At 44.9% G+C, this 17,806-nt stretch overlaps 1 protein-coding gene across 1 annotated transcript in view; it reads left to right on the forward strand.

Annotated features, from left to right (window-relative positions):
* XPR1 (xenotropic and polytropic retrovirus receptor 1) overlaps positions 1-17,806 on the forward strand; it is a 108,654-nt gene that overhangs the window by 81,517 nt on the left and 9,331 nt on the right. Inside the window, exons 8-11 of the mRNA XM_082054710.1 lie at positions 1,611-1,798; positions 2,029-2,208; positions 6,008-6,173; positions 7,418-7,609. Coding sequence (XP_081910836.1) covers positions 1,611-1,798; positions 2,029-2,208; positions 6,008-6,173; positions 7,418-7,609 — 726 coding nt within the window. The remainder of the gene's footprint in view (positions 1-1,610; positions 1,799-2,028; positions 2,209-6,007; positions 6,174-7,417; positions 7,610-17,806) is intronic.

Raw genomic sequence — 17,806 nt, forward strand, 5'->3', positions numbered from 1 at the left:
ATGCCAGCTTGAGACCTCGGACGCCTTTGGTGGCCACTTCCCTGGGGACCTTGGGGGTCTCTGGTCAAACTGCTTGGCTGTAGTGAAGGAAACAGTTCAGTTAAGAACCGGTGAAAGGGAATTGAATCTGGCTTTTACACTGCAAAGCTAAACTAGATAGGGTCTTGGTATCAGAGGAGAGAATACACAGAATTAGTCTTAGCTTCTGTGTGTTAGCATCTCAGCGCTGTGCTCTATCTGCTTTTTCTCCAGAACTGACTACTGTTCCGCATTGCAATGACAGTCCTCGACCACACCGAGTCCAGAAATAAGATTAGCGGGCATTAGCTATGGCAGTCATATGCTATATTGTCATATCGAACTGTGTCCATCTCAGGATAAACCTTTGTCTGGGTGTTCTGTCTCGACCAGCACATGGCACATCTGTACTGGTTCTCCCTGTTCATTTCTTATTCAGTATTTTTGGGGCTACTCTGTCCTGTTTGGAAGCACCTCCCTTGGTTTTGTCTGCAGGCATTTCAGATTAAAATTTGAAATTCATGCTTTTACTGTTCCATATTTAGGACTCATTTCTTTCTCCTTCTTCATGGTGTCTGTCATTTCCATCCAAAATTTGATTCTGTTTTGCCTGAATCCAATATCCTCTTTAAGTTTTAAATTCAAAGCAACAGTTTTGGAGTAATTGTCCCTTGTGCAATTTTCCTCCATAATTTCATGTGGTATAAAGTACAGACACTTCTTACAAATATGCTTTCTCTGAGGAAAAGTTTGAAAAACTTGGGGCTGTAATTTAGACAGGAGGGTTTGTGAGAATAAATCCTCAGCATCAACTCTTTAAAACTGCATATTCTTTTTTTCCCCATCTTAAAAAGCATGTAAGAAACACTCTGTGAAACTGAAAGTGAGGATTCAAACAACCGAATTTTATTTGTGCTTTTCTCATTTTGGGCAATTGGGGGATAGTTATTTTGCAAAGCGTCTTGTTCTAGAGAAAACTGATGCTGTATAAGGCTGCTCATTGTTTGAAATCAAGCAAATTTGTTTCCAGACCCTTGAAGACTGAACAAAAGAAGCAACAGGCTTTCCAGTATTGCTGCCTTATGTTGGCTTTTCTGTTTGGGTGCGGCTGGAAATTACATTGTTAGTTATGAATATGCATTACATTACGGCTGCATTGAGTTCAGTGATTAGGCGCAGTTTAGCATTGTTTTAAATGCTGTAAATGGTGCCTCTTGGTTTTGTGTGGAGCTGAAGTATTCGTGTATCTGTCTGTTGGGATTTCGTCTCCATTAAACCCAAATGTTTGAGTGTATATAGTCACTATTTGTGCTGGTGCTGTCCCTTGTGCCTGTAGCGTGAGACAGGGGACTTAAGATGCTGCTAATGACCCGACTACGCCAACCGGAGAGTGAATTTTCCCCAGAATACTCCTAAATCCACTGGCAGGTTAGGCAAAACATCCTCCACATGCTGCAATATGTGGGTGTGTACAAGTGTACCCTGTTTTCCTGGGGTGCAGCCAAGAGTCTGAGAGCCACCATAAAGCAGCTTTGTGACACAATTTGGACCATCGCTAAGGTCGATTCATTTTTTTTTTTTGTCTTTGCCAGGTGTGGCTTTTATAGATGGACCAAATGTGTGGCCACTGGTGAGAATCTATCGAGGTGGCTTTCTCCTGATAGAATTCCTCTTTCTCCTGGGTATCAACACGTACGGCTGGAGACAGGCTGGAGTGAATCACGTCCTCATCTTCGAACTCAATCCCCGCAGCAACTTGTCCCATCAACATCTCTTTGAGGTAAACAGAATAGATTGGAGGAGTGGTGGAGCCGTGCGGTGTATCGGGAGGATAAATCCTGCACCATTTCCTGGCAAGGAATTCTAACACAATTAGGAGAGGAAGTCGCTCAAGTCTGATTAGATTACAGGATTGAGCACTGCTCTCCCTTTCCTTATAATGAGAATTCATTGTAGGTTTCAGAGCTGTATTTTCATAAAGTATCTATGTGGTTTTCTTTTTTTCTGTAGATTGCTGGTTTCCTGGGGGTTTTGTGGTGCCTGAGCCTGCTGGCATGTATATATGGTAAATTCACCTACATCCCTATGCAGGTGAACCCACTCATCTTGTACGGCTTCATGTTGCTTTTTCTCATCAACCCTACCAAAACCTTTTATTACAAGTCTCGGTTTTGGCTGCTCAAACTATTGGTAAGTCTCAAACCTGATTTAAATAGATAAATAAAGTTTTAAAAAATGCTGTAGCTGAGCAGCAGCAGTTAAGTATACAAAAGCAGCACTAATCTTGAGGGAAAAGGGGTGCTTATGTCACTGTGTATCACAGAGCTTGTCTGTACCAGCCTATCGTTATCTTCACATTGCAGGTAGCTACTTTTTAATCTTGCTATAGGCAGCTGTATACATACATACATACATACATACATACTATTGTACATACAGAAACACTGGGATATCTTTGCTTGTTTGTTCCTGAATGTAGTGAAATAGTTTGATGGGGTTACAGGGCTGTAAGGCAAGGCTGCGTGGATGCTGCTCAGCCCAAACTGGGCGAGTGCCAGCACTGGGAGGGCTCATGATGGAGAGGGAACCTTTGCAAAGGTTACTGCTTATAAAATTATGTTCATGGGTGGGTTTTTTTTCAGCAAATCTGTTTGGGATTTTAAGGAATTTATTTTGGAGCCAACTTCTACTTTCGTCGTAAGATAGATTTGGTAAATTGGATGTAAATTTTCATGCTACTTCAGTGTTCCAGTTATAGGTGGGAGCTCCAAAAGAACAGTTTTTAAACTTGTTGGATGGTTCATCAGTTTCTTCCCCAATGGCTCTTTCACACATTCATCCCCACCCTGTATGCACTTTTAAATTGACTTTAATCAAGTTGGTTCCCTCGATACCTTATTCTTGCTGGAACTGCTCCGAGAGCATCGGGCAGAAGAGGGTTTGGCCAACTGATGTTTTTTGCAGAATCATTTTAGTGCCATTTAAAACATTTAACTTTCTTTGGAACATGACAAAAATGAAACGTAGAATCGTGCTTCAGGCATGTGTGTGCAGGTATACACACAGCTAGTTAACCTCGGTATTTTATGTGCTCGCTTACTACTATTTCAGTTCCTTCCTATTTTTGCCTTCCAGCCTTCAGCCATCTCTCACAGAGGTACCTTTAGTCCCAAGCCTCATTAGTCTTACTGCTGTCCCTTGGTGCAGGGGGAAGCTCTGGAAGTGCTCTAACCACATGAGCAATATCTGTTCTAATTTATCTTAATGTCTTAACAGGGTAAGATTCTCAGTCTTCACAGAGCTCTTAGTTTCCAGGACCTGCTCTATCCCAGCTCTCTCTAGACATTGCTGCAATCTTTGGTACAGATACACATTTGAGCATGCACAGGCCAATTCATCCCCAGGCTTCCTGGGGAAAAAAGCTTCATCAAATGCAAGATCACCTTAATGGTGGAAAATGACACAGTACCTCTGGCTGTGTGTTATGTGGAAGGAGGAAGGGGAATAAATAGGCCAGACAAACCGCATAAAGAGTAGCTGTTAGGCTTTTCTAATTTCTATTGTATGTAATTGGCCAGCTGGGTGTATTTCATTTCTCCTTGCAGTTGCCAGCAACTGTCTGGGTGAAAGGACAGTTTAAATAGCACGATTTTTAGAACCGTGCTGTTCACACAAATTTTGGTTTGGTGATTGTTTTTCTTCACATGCTTGATAGATTTCATTTCCAGCCGCAATTGATGTCTGACGTATCAGGTGTAGCACAGCATCACTGGCATCTTCAATTTTTCTAAAACCAAATCGGGACCATACTTTAGCGTGTTGTAGCATTTTGCGATGGATCTGGGAGGCTTACTGCATCCACCCCTGACCATCAACAGCCGCTTGTTGGTACTCATGAGTGGGATCTGCTTTGATCGCACCTGAGGAACTGCAGGTTGGACCTGAATTGATCTTCCTCAGAGTGAAAGAAGTTATTTAGCCCGTAGTAAGTTTAATTCCCATGCCAGGCTCTTCTTTCTCGCCCGTGTGCTTAGGGGAGCATTCTTTGCCCCTTTGCAGCCGGATGAGAAGCCCACGAGCGTGCTCGTGTGGGCTGAGGAGAGCGGTTCGCCGGGAGGAATCGGATCCCGGCGCAGGGGATGGCGAGGTGTCTGCGAGCCCACGCTCTCCGCCAGACAACTGCAGGGAGCCTGTCTGGGAGAGGTGAAAATCTAGCAAGTCTTTAGCTCCAGCTCAAATATCTCCAGTCTCAGCGCTTATTGAAACTGCAGAGGTCAGCACCAGGAAGTCTTGTGCTTGGATTGTGCCACCGTTGATATATGATTGCAACCGATGACTTGAAACTGAGGGTCAGCTCCAGCTTTTGGTATTTTATGACTTTACTCTTGCAATCCATCTTCACTGGAGGATGTTACAGACATTTCTGAATAGGGAATTGCAGACTTGCCACTGGTACCTGCCCACGGGCAGTGCCTTCTGCTGCCAGCACCCTTTTGTAGTTTAGAGGGTTCAAACAGCAGCTCAGCTCCTTGAGAAGAGTTGACTGAGTTCCCCCAGAAGGTTGCGTACAGATCTGCTGATCCCTCCTCTGCTGTAACCTTTAGGTGGAAAGCTTCTACTCTCTTAAAAATTCTATGCTCTCATTTGGCAGTGCTAAAGTGTCTCTCCCTAGGTTAAATAACAACATGGATTTTATTTCATTTTATTTTTTTTTCCAAGGATATGTATCTGGTAAAGCTGTTTTTACATTTCATTTGTTTTTGTTTATGGAAAAAAAAAAAATAGTCTATGATGAAACCGGTAGAGATGGCATCTGGGAGTGCTGGTAAAACAGAGGAAGGACCTTTTGCAAAGAAAGGCTGGTGTGGCTTCTCTGACCTCTGCAGCAGCTGTTGTGCAGCTGGACAGCTGTGAGGACAGACTTCCCTGGCGCCTGGCCCTCTTTCAGCATTTGTAAGGTGCCGTCCTACGTGAGCACAGTGCTTTCTGGGTCAAGATCCATATCTGCTTTATGCCGCTAAGTCTTAATCCCCTATTTGGCTTTGAAATTTAGGACCAGAGCCTTAAATAGGCATTACAGGCTGATGGGAACCTGTCAGTCCTTTCCCAGGTTTCTGTAACCGTGTACCCTTTAGGTTAATAAGGAGAGCAATATAAAAGATCAGTGTTAGCTGGTGCTTTCATTAATTTAAAGGTTCATAAATCTCTGAAGTACCGGATGGTGCTAGTGCCGTCTCTTTGAGAAATTGGCCGTTAGTAACTATAACTAACCGGGTAGAGAGAGTTGTAATCAAAGGTAATGGGCCATGAAAACTGTCTGATTTGAAAGCAGCAAAACTGCTGTTCAGGCTTAGAGAGAAAGTGGACTGGGATTGAGGGGGAATCTAATTGACAGTCAAGAGGATTTCCTCCGCCCTTTCTTTAACTCTTTCTCTGCTAGAGACTTTGGCAGATCTAGCAGTAACAGTCATTCTTGCAACTTCTAACATCAAAGAACAACTAAAGTGTTAAGTAAACTGAGCCGTGGTCAGGCTAATGGCCATGCTGAGGGCATGTAATCTCAGTGATATTAAGTGTGAGGGTGAAGGTAAGTGAGGAAGATGTCAACAGACATAAATGGTAGAAAGAAAGCACTGGGCAAAATAAGGAGCCATGGGAGAAGCAGAGCTGTGCAGAGCTCCTCCATGGAGACTGGGAATTTCTGGGAAAGAGCTTGGTTGGAGGAGACTGGGCTCTTCTGCCAGTAGAAAACCAACAAGGTGGGAGAGGACATGGGTAGTTGCATGCAGAAGGGAAAAAGCAGGAATGTTATTTGTAATAAAAGTGAGGAGACGGTTATCTTCTTTTATCATCAGGAGCGAGAGGTCACCAATAAATCTTGAAGCATTTCTTCCATATTTGTTCAATGCTGTGATGCACTGCCACTGCATTTAGATGTCTTTGACACTCTGTCATGAATTATTCCTTTCTCTCTTTTTTTCCCCGACAGTTTCGAGTGTTCACTGCTCCCTTCCACAAGGTAGGCTTCGCAGATTTCTGGCTGGCTGATCAGCTCAACAGCCTGGTCGTGATACTCATGGATCTGGAATACATGATCTGCTTCTACAGCTTTGAGGTTCAGTGGGAGGACAATGCTGGACTTCTGGCAAATACAGGTAGTCTAAAGCTGACGACCCATGCGAATGTGGGCAAAATGATCTGAAAAACACTGAGCAAGACAGTTCCGTAATCATCATCTGTCTGTTTTGAAGAGGGTTACCAGGGACGTAGGAAACTAAAATAATTGGCATTCCTTGTAAACACGGCATGACAGAGATTCTCCCTTTTCTTACTTCCATCCAGAGAAATGGAATTTCACATCAGTGTTCATTTCTTAATCCAGCCATGTGGCCTGATTTATATGTTCATCAAGGAATTTAGACATGACACTTCTTGACTGGAGAGAGAAATCCATTTTCCTGGCATTGTTTTATTTCATAGTGGTTTAACCATGTATTTGCTTTTAGCCTGTTCTGTTGCTCAGCATGAAAATGAATCGCATGAGCTTGTTAACCACGATTTTCTGTGCTGCAGCCTGAATCTTACAGGCTTCATCGCAGTGCCCTGGAGCAAGAGACGGTTTAGGAACTTCCTCAGAGCTCGTTAATGCCACCCCTTATTCAATTAGAGTTGACGCTGTGACGCCGGGCTGTGCGTGCTCTGCCTCTCTTCTTCCCAGCCAGAAAAGCCGCACGGTTGGCATATGAATTTTCGACTTTGGCCTTCCCAGGGGCAAACTCGTACCTGTCTCCCCCAGGATCGGGCTGTTGTCTTTCCATTTTAAGCGGTGGCTGCTGACAAATCGTGGTGGCTGATGGTTTTGACACCTGCTGAAAGAATTTGCAGTATGCTTCAATAAGCATCAGTGTTCACTTCGTTCTTCCAATCCGTCTGATCTTTCTCTTTCAGATGGTGTTGCAAGTAACTAGATATTTATTTATTTCAAATAATAATAAAAATAAGATAAAGCAACTGAGCAGATAATAACTTGTGCTCTTCCAGTCCAGTGTAATGATAACACAGTGCTTTGGGATAAATATCAACTAATAAGATGTCTCCAGTAGTCTGAATAAGAAACAAATGTTTGTTAGTGGGGTGTTTGGTTTAGATGCGCTGAGCAAGACAACGTAAGAATACGGCCTGCTTGGGGCTTCCAGGCAAAGCTGGGGTTTTCCTGGTGTTTTTCTCAACAAAAAGAAGGGTTTCAGACATCGGTGTCATGTTGGTGTCGTTGCCTCTCGCCCCAGTTGTTGAAGCCATGAGTTGCTGTCGTGTCAAGTGATATTATGCTTACAGAAAGGAACATGACAGGAGTTGGCAAACTTACTGACTCTGTGTCCCTGAAACTTTTTTCTTGCAGATAATCAGATTTGTTACAGCTACTCCTACGGAGTGAGAGCCGTTGTCCAGTGCATCCCTGCTTGGTTGCGATTCATCCAGTGCCTGCGCCGTTACCGTGATAACAAACGGGCCTTTCATCTGGTTAACGCTGGAAAATATTCCACCACCTTCTTTGTGGTGACATTTGCAGCCCTCTACAGCACTCATAAAGGTATTGGTTATTTTGGAAAATCCTTTGCAAGTTGTGGGATTTGATTTTTACATGGGAGAAGCTTGGGATGTGGCCTCCCATTGAAGCATGAACTTTTGTCTTTTGGCATCTGTGAAACATCTCAGTGGAAAGGCAAAGGCCTGCCTAGCTTGCAAAGAGTATGTTAAGATCTCCCTTTAGGTCTTTTTCACATACCTGGTCTGCTTAGAATGATGTTTCTAAAGCACAATAAAGTATTTTCAGGTTTCTCTCTCTAAAGGAGAAAACTGAAATACCTGTCCATTTTTTCTGTGAAGGGAGGTAGAATGGGAGATGTATAAGGTGGGGGATAACCTAGGAAATACTTCTCCCTTGGCACTTGTGAACTGCTAACCTGGATCATCTGAATAAAGTCAGTCCATCATTCCTGAACACAGGGAGATGCGCACAGTGCCGGGAAAATGCCCTCCCTGGATTTTCCTGTGTGTGTCTATCCATGTATTTTCTACGGCTGGTAGGAAGTTGTTTCCAATCCATTTAACTGCAGATTGAGCTCTGATCCCTCAAGTTCCCCATCTCCCTGGAAACGACAATTACTCGATTCTGTTCTTGTTCTGAAGGGAAAAAGCTTTTAGTTTCTGCACTTCAGGCAGCCGCCCTGCCTTTCATTGTTCTTAAGTCCTGAAAGCGGCGTTCTTTCATTTGAAAACATGTGCCTCCTATTTCTCCAGGAATTAGTGACTGCACACACTCCCGAGCAATTATTTATCCTGAAATATTATTGTGGTGGAGCAGGGAGAAGCATTCAAGGCATACTTCTAGTTTTTTTAGAGGGCTGGCAGGGTTATTAGAAACCTTCTAGCGGCCAAGAAATTGCTGTTTTGACATAGCTGGGCCTGAAGTCACACCAATAATGTTGGTCAAGCCTTGAGTTTTATCGGCAGAGACATGCACTGATGTGGGCTGGCTGAAGGCTGGAAGTTGGATGCTCCGTATCCAGAGGGACGGCGGATGCAGCGCCTGACCCCTCTGAGCATCTCTGCCTGCTGCCGTGTCCCCCAAGCTTGTTCCCGTTTTAACTAATTTGCTTGGTGACATCCTGCAGCTCTTCATTTCCAGCCCTGCAGTCCAGTTAGTCACCACCGCCAAACCCCGAGATGAGATACGTACGCATTGCCTGGCTGTAGTCACTGCTTATATGCTTTTATTATAGCAAATATAATCATGTATATAATTAATACATACTTTGCCTGTTCTGGGGAGGCTCAGTAATGCTTCTCCTTCCTGCGGGAAGGTTGGGATAAGTTTGGAACCTAGAGGAAAACTAGCATCTGTCAAAATGTCCCGTCGAAGAATTTGACCCCTTCCTACTCCCCTCGGAGCCTGTATCTGTGCCGGTACCGCTGGCCCCTGTTGTCATTGCTGCCAAATGTCACTGGCGGGCAGAGAGTGGGTTGCAATGAGGTGTTTATAACCCAGGTAAATTGTTCCAATTGCTGAGAGATGTTCCTGACTCTCAGCTGTTGTCCGTTCAGTTTTATTATTGGGAATCAATAGCAGAGAGTTGTTGGTGTCATAGAAAAAAAAATTTGGAAGCTTCAGGGCCTTTGGAAATTGTGTTAGCACAGATTTTGTAAGTGTCTGGGCTTGTAGTGATTTTTCAGAGGGCTGCCTAAAGACCTTGCTGTGTCTCGTCAGCCCTGTAGGCCTGTTCCCATCCTGCCATAACTGTACCTGTTAAAACTCCGATTTTATCTGTGTGCTTTACCTAGATTCCCAGTTCTTTTTGAACTTAATCAGACGGTCTTTTGTCAAGTTGTTATGATATTACTGTTGAAAATAGATGCACAGCTTGCCCACACTTTCTCCGTGTCTGCCTGAGGATCACAAGCACCCATCTCTTACCTACAAAACATCTGTTGGGGGATAGCTGCTTGCTCTTAAGAAAGCAGACAGTGCCCAAAATAAGTGTCAAATTGGTAAAGCTCATTGCTCCTTAGACTTGCTCTAAATTGCAGTAAGTGATGAGCCTGTTAATTGCTGTGGTAACAAGAGTTTTATTTAAATAGTCTTTCAAACCTGTGTTTGCAAGCCTATGACATGCAAGCCTGTGGAATAACAGCTTTTGGCTGCCAGGACGAGGGTAACTGGTGGCCTTTTTTGGGAAGGTCAGCTAACGCACACCAGCGCCTGTTCTCCAACTGGGAGCCCTGGGGACATCGCAGCCCTCCGGAAAGCCTGGTGTTCCTCCTGTGGTTTGAACACGGAATCATTTGTAGCTGCTCTGTAGGCTTTTAGCTCGTGTCTGCTGGCTGGGGAAGATGGACTGTGTGGCTGGGGGTGTTTGCTGGTGTTGTAAATCAGCTAATTCACATAGAATGCACTTGTGACAGTGTTGTGCTGTGGTTTTGTATGCTTGTTGGAAAACAACTCGAACTAAAGAAATGTTTAAATGCTACCTTATTGTGTTTAAGTGATGTGTGCTGCTCCTAGTCATACTTGATAGTCCTTTCTCCAAACCTGCTGTAGTGAAGGATCTTCCCAGTTATACAGTGTATTCTGGACTCATGACTAGTATCTCAGTTTCCCTAAAATACCACTGTTTAATAATTCATATTGCTTGGGCAGTGCGTAATTCCGATTCTTCCTTCCCTTAGAGAAGCTGTTGCTTTATTTTTCTTCCTTTTGATTTAGATGCAGAATGCAATTTTCTCTGCTAAGTGCAGCTGGGATGTTGGACTGGTAGTATCTATTAGATTTTCTCTCCCAAACAGTCAATCCTGTTGTCCTGGGACTAGACCAGTTTTACAGAGTTAACACCGAGCTATCAGTTCCTGAATTAGTGAAGCTGAAGTGAGAGTAGCTACCCCTTAAGATGATTTGGGAGCGGGCAGCGGTGGTGTGGACGAGCACTGATGCAAGCTGCCCGCTCAGCAGCAGCCCCAGGGCAACTGTTGCTGAGCTCTCAAAGGAAGAATTCTCAGTATTTTGGGGTTTTTTTATATCACTCAAAGGAATGGGAAGCAAAGGCTGCGTTCTGTAAATATACTCCTGTGGGGTATGTTTGCACAGGCAAATGAGGCAGATCTGTAACTCTAAGCTACCTGGCAACTGGAGTGTGTGTCGCCAGCTCCTGCCTGCTCCCAGCACGACTGAGCAGAAACCTGCCCTTGCTTTAACTTTCCTGCCCTTGCTTTAACTTTCCTGCCCTTGCTTTAACTTTCCTGCCCTTGCTTTAACTTTCCTGCCCTTGCTTTAACTTTCCTGCCCTTGCTTTAACTTTCCTGCCCTTGCTTTAACTTTCCTGCCCTTGCTTTAACTTTCCTGCCCTTGCTTTAACTTTCCTGCCCTTGCTTTAACTTTCCTGCCCTTGCTTTAACTTCCCCGGCAGTGCCGAGCAGGCTTCCCCTAGTGCCAGCCAACTGAATACTATATATGTATATAATATATATATTATTTAATCCCTATGGAAACCTGCACGGTGCCGGGGAAACAAATTATTAAGCTCATGTCTACAGCAGAATATTTACCCAAAGTGCAGTGTTGTTTTGATGCACATCTGCTTTTTGATGTGTTTTTGCTCTGCCAAAAGCAGATGTGCTTTCCTTAACAAATGCACCGGTGTAGCTGCTTCCACTTCAGTCCAGCTTGTAGTTGTGTTCCACAGGGATCCCCTCACATATAAAGTGCATTTACATTTAATCGAGTGTCCTGACATACCTAGAATAGCCAGCCCTGATTTAATTCCTCACTCAGACATGGTTTGGTCTTTGTAAGATAGGATTGTTATATTAAGGTATTTGTCTTTTATGAGGAACAGTGCAACTAGAGTTGCCTTGTACTGTTCTGAGTGCTGGTCACTTCTTAAGCTTTATGCATGATTTATGCTCCAACTTTGTTCTTTGTAAAATGAGATGCTTCTTCATTTTGCTACTGTCTGTCAATTTTCTCTTACCTTGATGCCTTTTGCTCCCACGGCATCATTGGAAGTTTCCCAGGGAATATAGATTTGGCGTCTGTGCATGAAGAACTGAGCTTCTCCAGTGCTTTGTACTCTTACATCATTTTGTTTTGTGGGATTTGCTGTTTCAGCGTGAGCATTTGTGTGTTTACCTTGTTTTTTTCAGGAAAGTGTTAACTGCACTTAAGCACAAATAATGGATTAAAATTGGCTGTGTGGGATTTTATCCTTTAACTGAAAGACAGTTTATGCAAGTTTTCATTGTCTCTTTGATTTACACACCTTATTCAATGAAATCATTGTGGTCTGGGGACTATCCAGCTGTTTATTAACCTCTGAATTATTCCAAAATTAATCCACATGGCCTGGAAACTTGGAAACATCTGGAAACATCTCTTCTTTCGCACTGCTCCCACGCACCTTCCAGGTACTCCAAATAAGAGTGCTGAGCGCTGGCTGTCAGCGGTTTGGAAGTGCCGTGGAGAGCCTTAGGTGGGTCTAAGATAATGTCACTGCCATGTACTTCCTCATTAAACAGCCCAGGAAACTGACAGTAATTAAAAATACAGGAATTAACTAAATAGGGCTGTCTCTAAAGAGCAGCACTTCTGTCCATGTTCTCACCATCAATTCAGAAACAGGCTTCTCCTGATGAAGTGATGTGGAATTTGTGATTTGTTTAAAGCCTGGGAAAGGTGTGAAACTCCTTGGTTTGCCAAGGAATAGAGACATGAAGTGTCGAGGCAGGAGTCATTCTTTGATTAATGGGCTTGTGCAGGAAGCTGTTGGACCATCCCTTACTAATAGAGAAGTTTGAGCAGGTCTGACCAGATGAAGATGAGTGGGAAATGTGCTGCTTTTTGAAAACAGAGTGGAAAATTCCCAGGTCTTGTAGCTGAGGCCCATTCCTCATTAATCACGATGGCTTCAGCTGCTACCAGCGGTGACACTGGCTGGTGTAGCCACTTCATGCTGGAATGGATCGCTGGTTCTCCCTCTCTGTGTCTCACCACAGCTGCCCTGGGAGGAGTAGGACTTGCAGGTGGAGGATGATGATGGAGGGGAGGATGGTGATAACATCAAATTGCACTGGGAGCTATGGGGGGATACCTGGCTGCACCTCAGCTCTGTATTTAGTGGGTTGTGTCACCTCGTCCTGGTTACTGCCGTGTTAGAAGCTGCAGGGTGCAACCCCTGTGGGGTGAGTTTACTGGTAGGTGGAACAGTAATTAACTGTGATCCTGAAAGGTTGCAGCAGGAGAGGAGAGCAAGGTGAGGTGAGAACCGGGACTAAAATGACTTTCACAGAGATCAGGCATTGGTGCAGCAGCTTATAACACCTCAGTTGAGAAACGTCGTTTCTAGGGAGTGAGGTAAAGCAAAATAAATGGACGTATAGAATTCAAGTACAAATCTCATGAACGACTGAAACAAGCAGCTATTGTGAGATCCTGTTCCCTAGTGTTTGTGTTGATACGAGATCTCCTGTGTCTCCTGCTCTTTCTCAGCACTGCGGCAAGCCAGATCATTTGATTTAGATGTCACAAGAGCCCTGTAGAGCGTTTGGATTGACCTCTTGAAGTAAAACAAACTTTGTAATGGGATTAACTGGCTTCTTTCCTGGCTGCTTTCTTAATACTGGCAGTTTTTTTGCGGCTTGCCTTAGCACAGCATCCTGGCAGCTCCATCAGGATGATTACTTGGAGCCGAAACGTGCAACGTCTGTCACATTGCTGTGAGCTAGGATGAATTTTTGTCTGAAACCCTGTCAACCCATGCCCAGGAGACCTTCAGTAATGAGTTGTATTCATTAGCCAGTCTTTCTGATCCTTCCCATCAGAGCAGCGGCAGTGTCATTAGTGAAGAATTGGAGGCATTGCCATGGGCAAACATCTCCATCCCGGCCTTTGACCTCCTCCCAGCTTTGACGTGGGTCTCGGCAGCACCGTGGGCAAGCCCGGCTCCTTCACGCCGGCTCGTCAGCTGCTCTAATTGCTTAGGCACAAGTCCCGGTGATGGTTCTTTGGGGTTGAGCTGGGGAAGGGTGAGGAGCACCCCGGCAGGACCACCCTAGTCGGGTAAGTGAGCGGGACATGAGACGGGAGCCTGGGAGGGGATTTTGGGAATTGCCACCGCACCCGAGTGTCAGCACAAATGAGGCATGTAAATCCCAGAGGGAAATCTTCCTGGGCTTTGTAGGTCTGCAAATGTCAAGCAGGACATTCCTGGTGCCGGCAGCCTCAGCACCTGGTGCTGGGTGATTCGTGCTGTCTCTTCTTCAGCTTGCAGCTGGGAGAGAGATGGATTTTAATAGCTGGGATTTGGAAAGCGGACTAATAGTAACTGTTTGTGTGGCTTAATACACTGCAGTGTTAAAGGTGGCTGGAGAAGCGGGAACACTAATGAATAGGGTGTGAGTAAAAAGGATGGCCTGGTGACACCTCATTTCATGGGTACTCAGGAGGGGAAAACCTGACCTTTTTTTAATGGAACAATTTAAGAAAAGCAACTGACAGCATCAAGTGATTTTTCCTTTCAAATGTATGCAGGTCTGGAACTCTCTGCTGCAGAAATCTAAGAGATGCAATCATCCAACAATATTTTCTTTAATTTTGATTTTTGTGGTTGCTATTATATCTTGAAGGAATCTGCTTTTGGATCTCAAAGCTGTATAGAGGTAGCAGATGACATTGGGTCCCAATCCCTAAATTATCCAGTGAAGGCCCCGATTGCCACGTTATTGATTTCTGATTGTGAACCCAGATGTTCTTGTTAGTGAGACTGCTGGCAAATGGTTAGATTGGAAACCCCATCCTCCTCAAGGTAGCAGTTACACTTCTCAAATGCTAGAGAAGCCACCAGAAGAAGACTCAGATCAAATCTCAGCCATGGCTGATGTGCTTTTTCCTGTTTGCAATTAAATCACGTTCTTCTGTTTGAGAGATATAAGCAATGAGATTGCTGCTGTGTCTTGAAATTAGACACAGTCATATCGTCCTACAAACCCTATGCAAACCTGCAGAGTGTTTTTAGTCAAAACACAGTTTGGGGATTTCCCTACTCCACAAATGTAGAATCTAACTAGAAGAAGAAATGAGATGTTGCCTCTTGACAGTTCTTTGCTGCACTGTATCTTGCTGCTTTGCTTTAAATTGTGCCCGGAGGCTATGGCAGAAGTTTGCAGAGTCTAACGAGAAGGTTGTTCATGCAAAATGGTTGGTATTTGACTAAGCCCGTTGGTGCACGATGGCGATTTCTCCTTGTGCTCCTCCAGGTTATTTGCCTTTTCCCTGCGTTAAGTCCACCGTGTGCCACGGCTCTGCCATGGATCAGCGTTAAGTTGCAATACGTGCTGGCTGGGCAGAAAGGCACCGCTGCTGCTGCTCCCTCGTTAAGCCGTGTAATTACTGAGGGATCGGTAGTGCTGCACTTCAAGCAGTAAGGTGTTAGACAAATGCTTTGGGATGTCATGGCGGTGGCAGTTTTTGTGGAGATAAGTCACTTCTGGCTGTCACCCCCCTCCCGTTGTGTGCCGGGATGGAGTTAATGGGCACACGTCATCCCCAGGCAGAAAGTGTGTGCCCTGTGCTCTAGTGTCTGTGCTTGGTTAGCACACTGTAAATATCTATATTTTTGCCTTGGTTCTGCTTGCATCTGTGATTGAAAGGCTGGTCATCAAAGAAGACTGAATTTGGCATGCCTTGGCCAGGAGGTTTTTAATTGGCACTGGAGGCAGAACTGCTCCGGCGGGGTCAGTTTCGCCTAATGTCGCAGGGTTTACTTGCCCATGTTTCCTGATAACCTCACTCTTCTCCCAGCTTTTATCGCGGCTTTTATCATGGATCTCACCATCAGCAGAAAGCCCAGCCAGCTGTGGCGGCTGACACACCAGGAGTGCTTATCGAGGGCCATTGTGCTCTTATCCGGAGCTTCAATATTACATGGCATTGATTTTTGCTGTGTTGAATACTATATAGTGTTTACATTCCCCAGAATAATTCAGCAGGGTAAACAGATAGTATTCTTTGGAAGTAAAGTCAATATTAACAGCGTTCGGGATAGTATTTGCTGTCTAGCTTTGATGGAAAGCAACCTTTCTCTTGCCTGTGTTTAGAACAGGCTGTAATTTCTGCAGAGCATTATTCTCTCAGAATGCTGGTCAGATATTTTGTCCCCTGGGGCTGCGTTTGGGATCCAAGATATTGTCTATCAGCAATTTTTGCAGGCAGTAAATTCTGCTGCTGCAAGTGCCTTTGGCTGTTTTCTAGGACTGTGGCCATTCACAGCTTCAGCTCGAAGGTAGGAACCATCCATTATTTATCTAGTTGACCTTCTGGAGCAATTTGTTAGGTGTATTTGTGTAGAGCATCTACTGGAATTGACTTTTATAGGGTAAACTTGAGGATGCTAATGGATATTCAGTGGTGAAGGTTGCAAACAGCCCCCGTGGTAACATTGCTTCCCATTGACGTTGCAGCAAATGAAGATGATGGGGCACTGCAGACTTGAAGAGCCTCTGAGGTAGCTGAACACCTTCACGTTGCAGACACCCTCACGTGAACATATATTAAAATCTGCCCATTGACAGGGAGGGTAAAGCTGCACCTGCAACTTTACACACCGAGTTTTGTGCTTCTGCACGTGCTGTTTTGAGTAACGGTTGCTTAGGAAGTTGCTATGTGGTGGTGGCGGTGCCCTTTGGAGCGTGGAGTAGAAAGGTCCTTCACCCACCTCGTGCTGCAGTCCACAGAACATTGAAAACTTGGTCTTTTTTTTTCTCTAAGAGAGGCTGAGATCTCCCAGGTGTCCGGGCTGCTATGCTCATCCTGACACTATGACTCTCTAATGGTTTTTGGTGCTTTCTAGCACATCATTAAACAAAGAAAAAACACCAGGATGAAACAGTTCCTGCTCAAATAGACCCTGACATCATCATACATATGCACAGCTCCTGAAAAACTGGCAGCCCTCTGGGCAGAATATGAATGCCTTGATTTTCTAGCCCCCTGAGCAGCGGCGAAGAGGGGCCACTAGGACCAGCCAGTGGAGATTGAGATATAATTGCTTGCCTAGAGCAGAAACATATTTCTGTACACCAGCAGAATACCAATGAGGAGAGAAGGAAGGAAGGTATCAAACAGAATCACATGCAGAAGGAAAAGGAGGATAAGTGGTTAAAGGAAGGGATTCAAAGGCCAAGACAATAGGCTAGTTCTGGTTAGAGCATTTTATCGAGGAGAAATTGGGGGGTTTTTAATGGATTTTTTCAGGAGCTGAATGCATTACAGAGCTGGTCGGTGAGAAAGCGAGCAGGAGCAAGGGGCAAGCAGCGTGACCCCAGATGCCACTGAAAGAACTGCTGCAGAGATAGGGGCAGGGAGACGGACCTGACACCATGACAGTAACCTAACTAGAGCAAGCATATCCTTTGGAGGTTGATGGGGTTAATGCCACCAGATTTCTTATTTGGGCCTTTTTCTTCCCAGCGTTCATTCTTTCTGTAATTGCACACAGCATCCTTCAAGACAATTTAGGTTTAAGCAGCACGAACCTTTGAAATCTCCTTCCTATGTAATTGCCAACCTAGGATGTAGTTTTGTTAGTCGTTTACAAATGCTCCTCAGCCCTGCAGCTGCAGGACGTGGCTCACGCCGGGATGTGGCTGAAGGCACAGAGCTGCCTTCTCTGCGTCTGGTCCATGGAGATGTGGAGTAAGAATCTGTAAATTCTTGTGTTCTGTCCTTAAGTGGGGGGATGGAAGGCATAATGACCTAACCTTCAGACCTAAGCTTGATAGGAACACACAGCTTCACAAGGTAGTTTGGAGCATTTTAGATGCTTTGAAAGCACTTGACTACCTCTCTGAATTATTGTTTAGGGTCTGGTAGTGGAAACTAAAAATGGAGATCTAATGAACTAAAAATAATGTTGGACAGAACAGGCTTAGTATGTCTGAGTCACTGAATGTCAGCATCTGCCCTTTCTTCCTGAAATAATGTTGTGGAGGCTTTGGAGGAGCTGGTGGGGGTGAGGAATTAAATCTTGCAGTAGAGCCCTAATTGCTGAGCTCCAAAAACCTCACCTGTGTCCTGTTTGGTGGGCAGCTGTGCTTAAAAAATGAATAGGAGAGGCGGTTTCAAAGCGGCAGGGTTGATGTGCCGGGACACCGAGCCCTGCAGGGTCTCTGCCGGCTGACGTCAGGGCTCTGCGGCGGCCGATGACGCGATGCAGGACCTGTCCCAGGTAAAGCCGAGCCT

The sequence above is a fragment of the Streptopelia decaocto genome (genome assembly GCF_964273445.1).
Source record: "Streptopelia decaocto genome assembly, chromosome: 5".
In the NCBI taxonomy this organism is placed as follows: Eukaryota; Metazoa; Chordata; class Aves; order Columbiformes; family Columbidae; genus Streptopelia; species Streptopelia decaocto.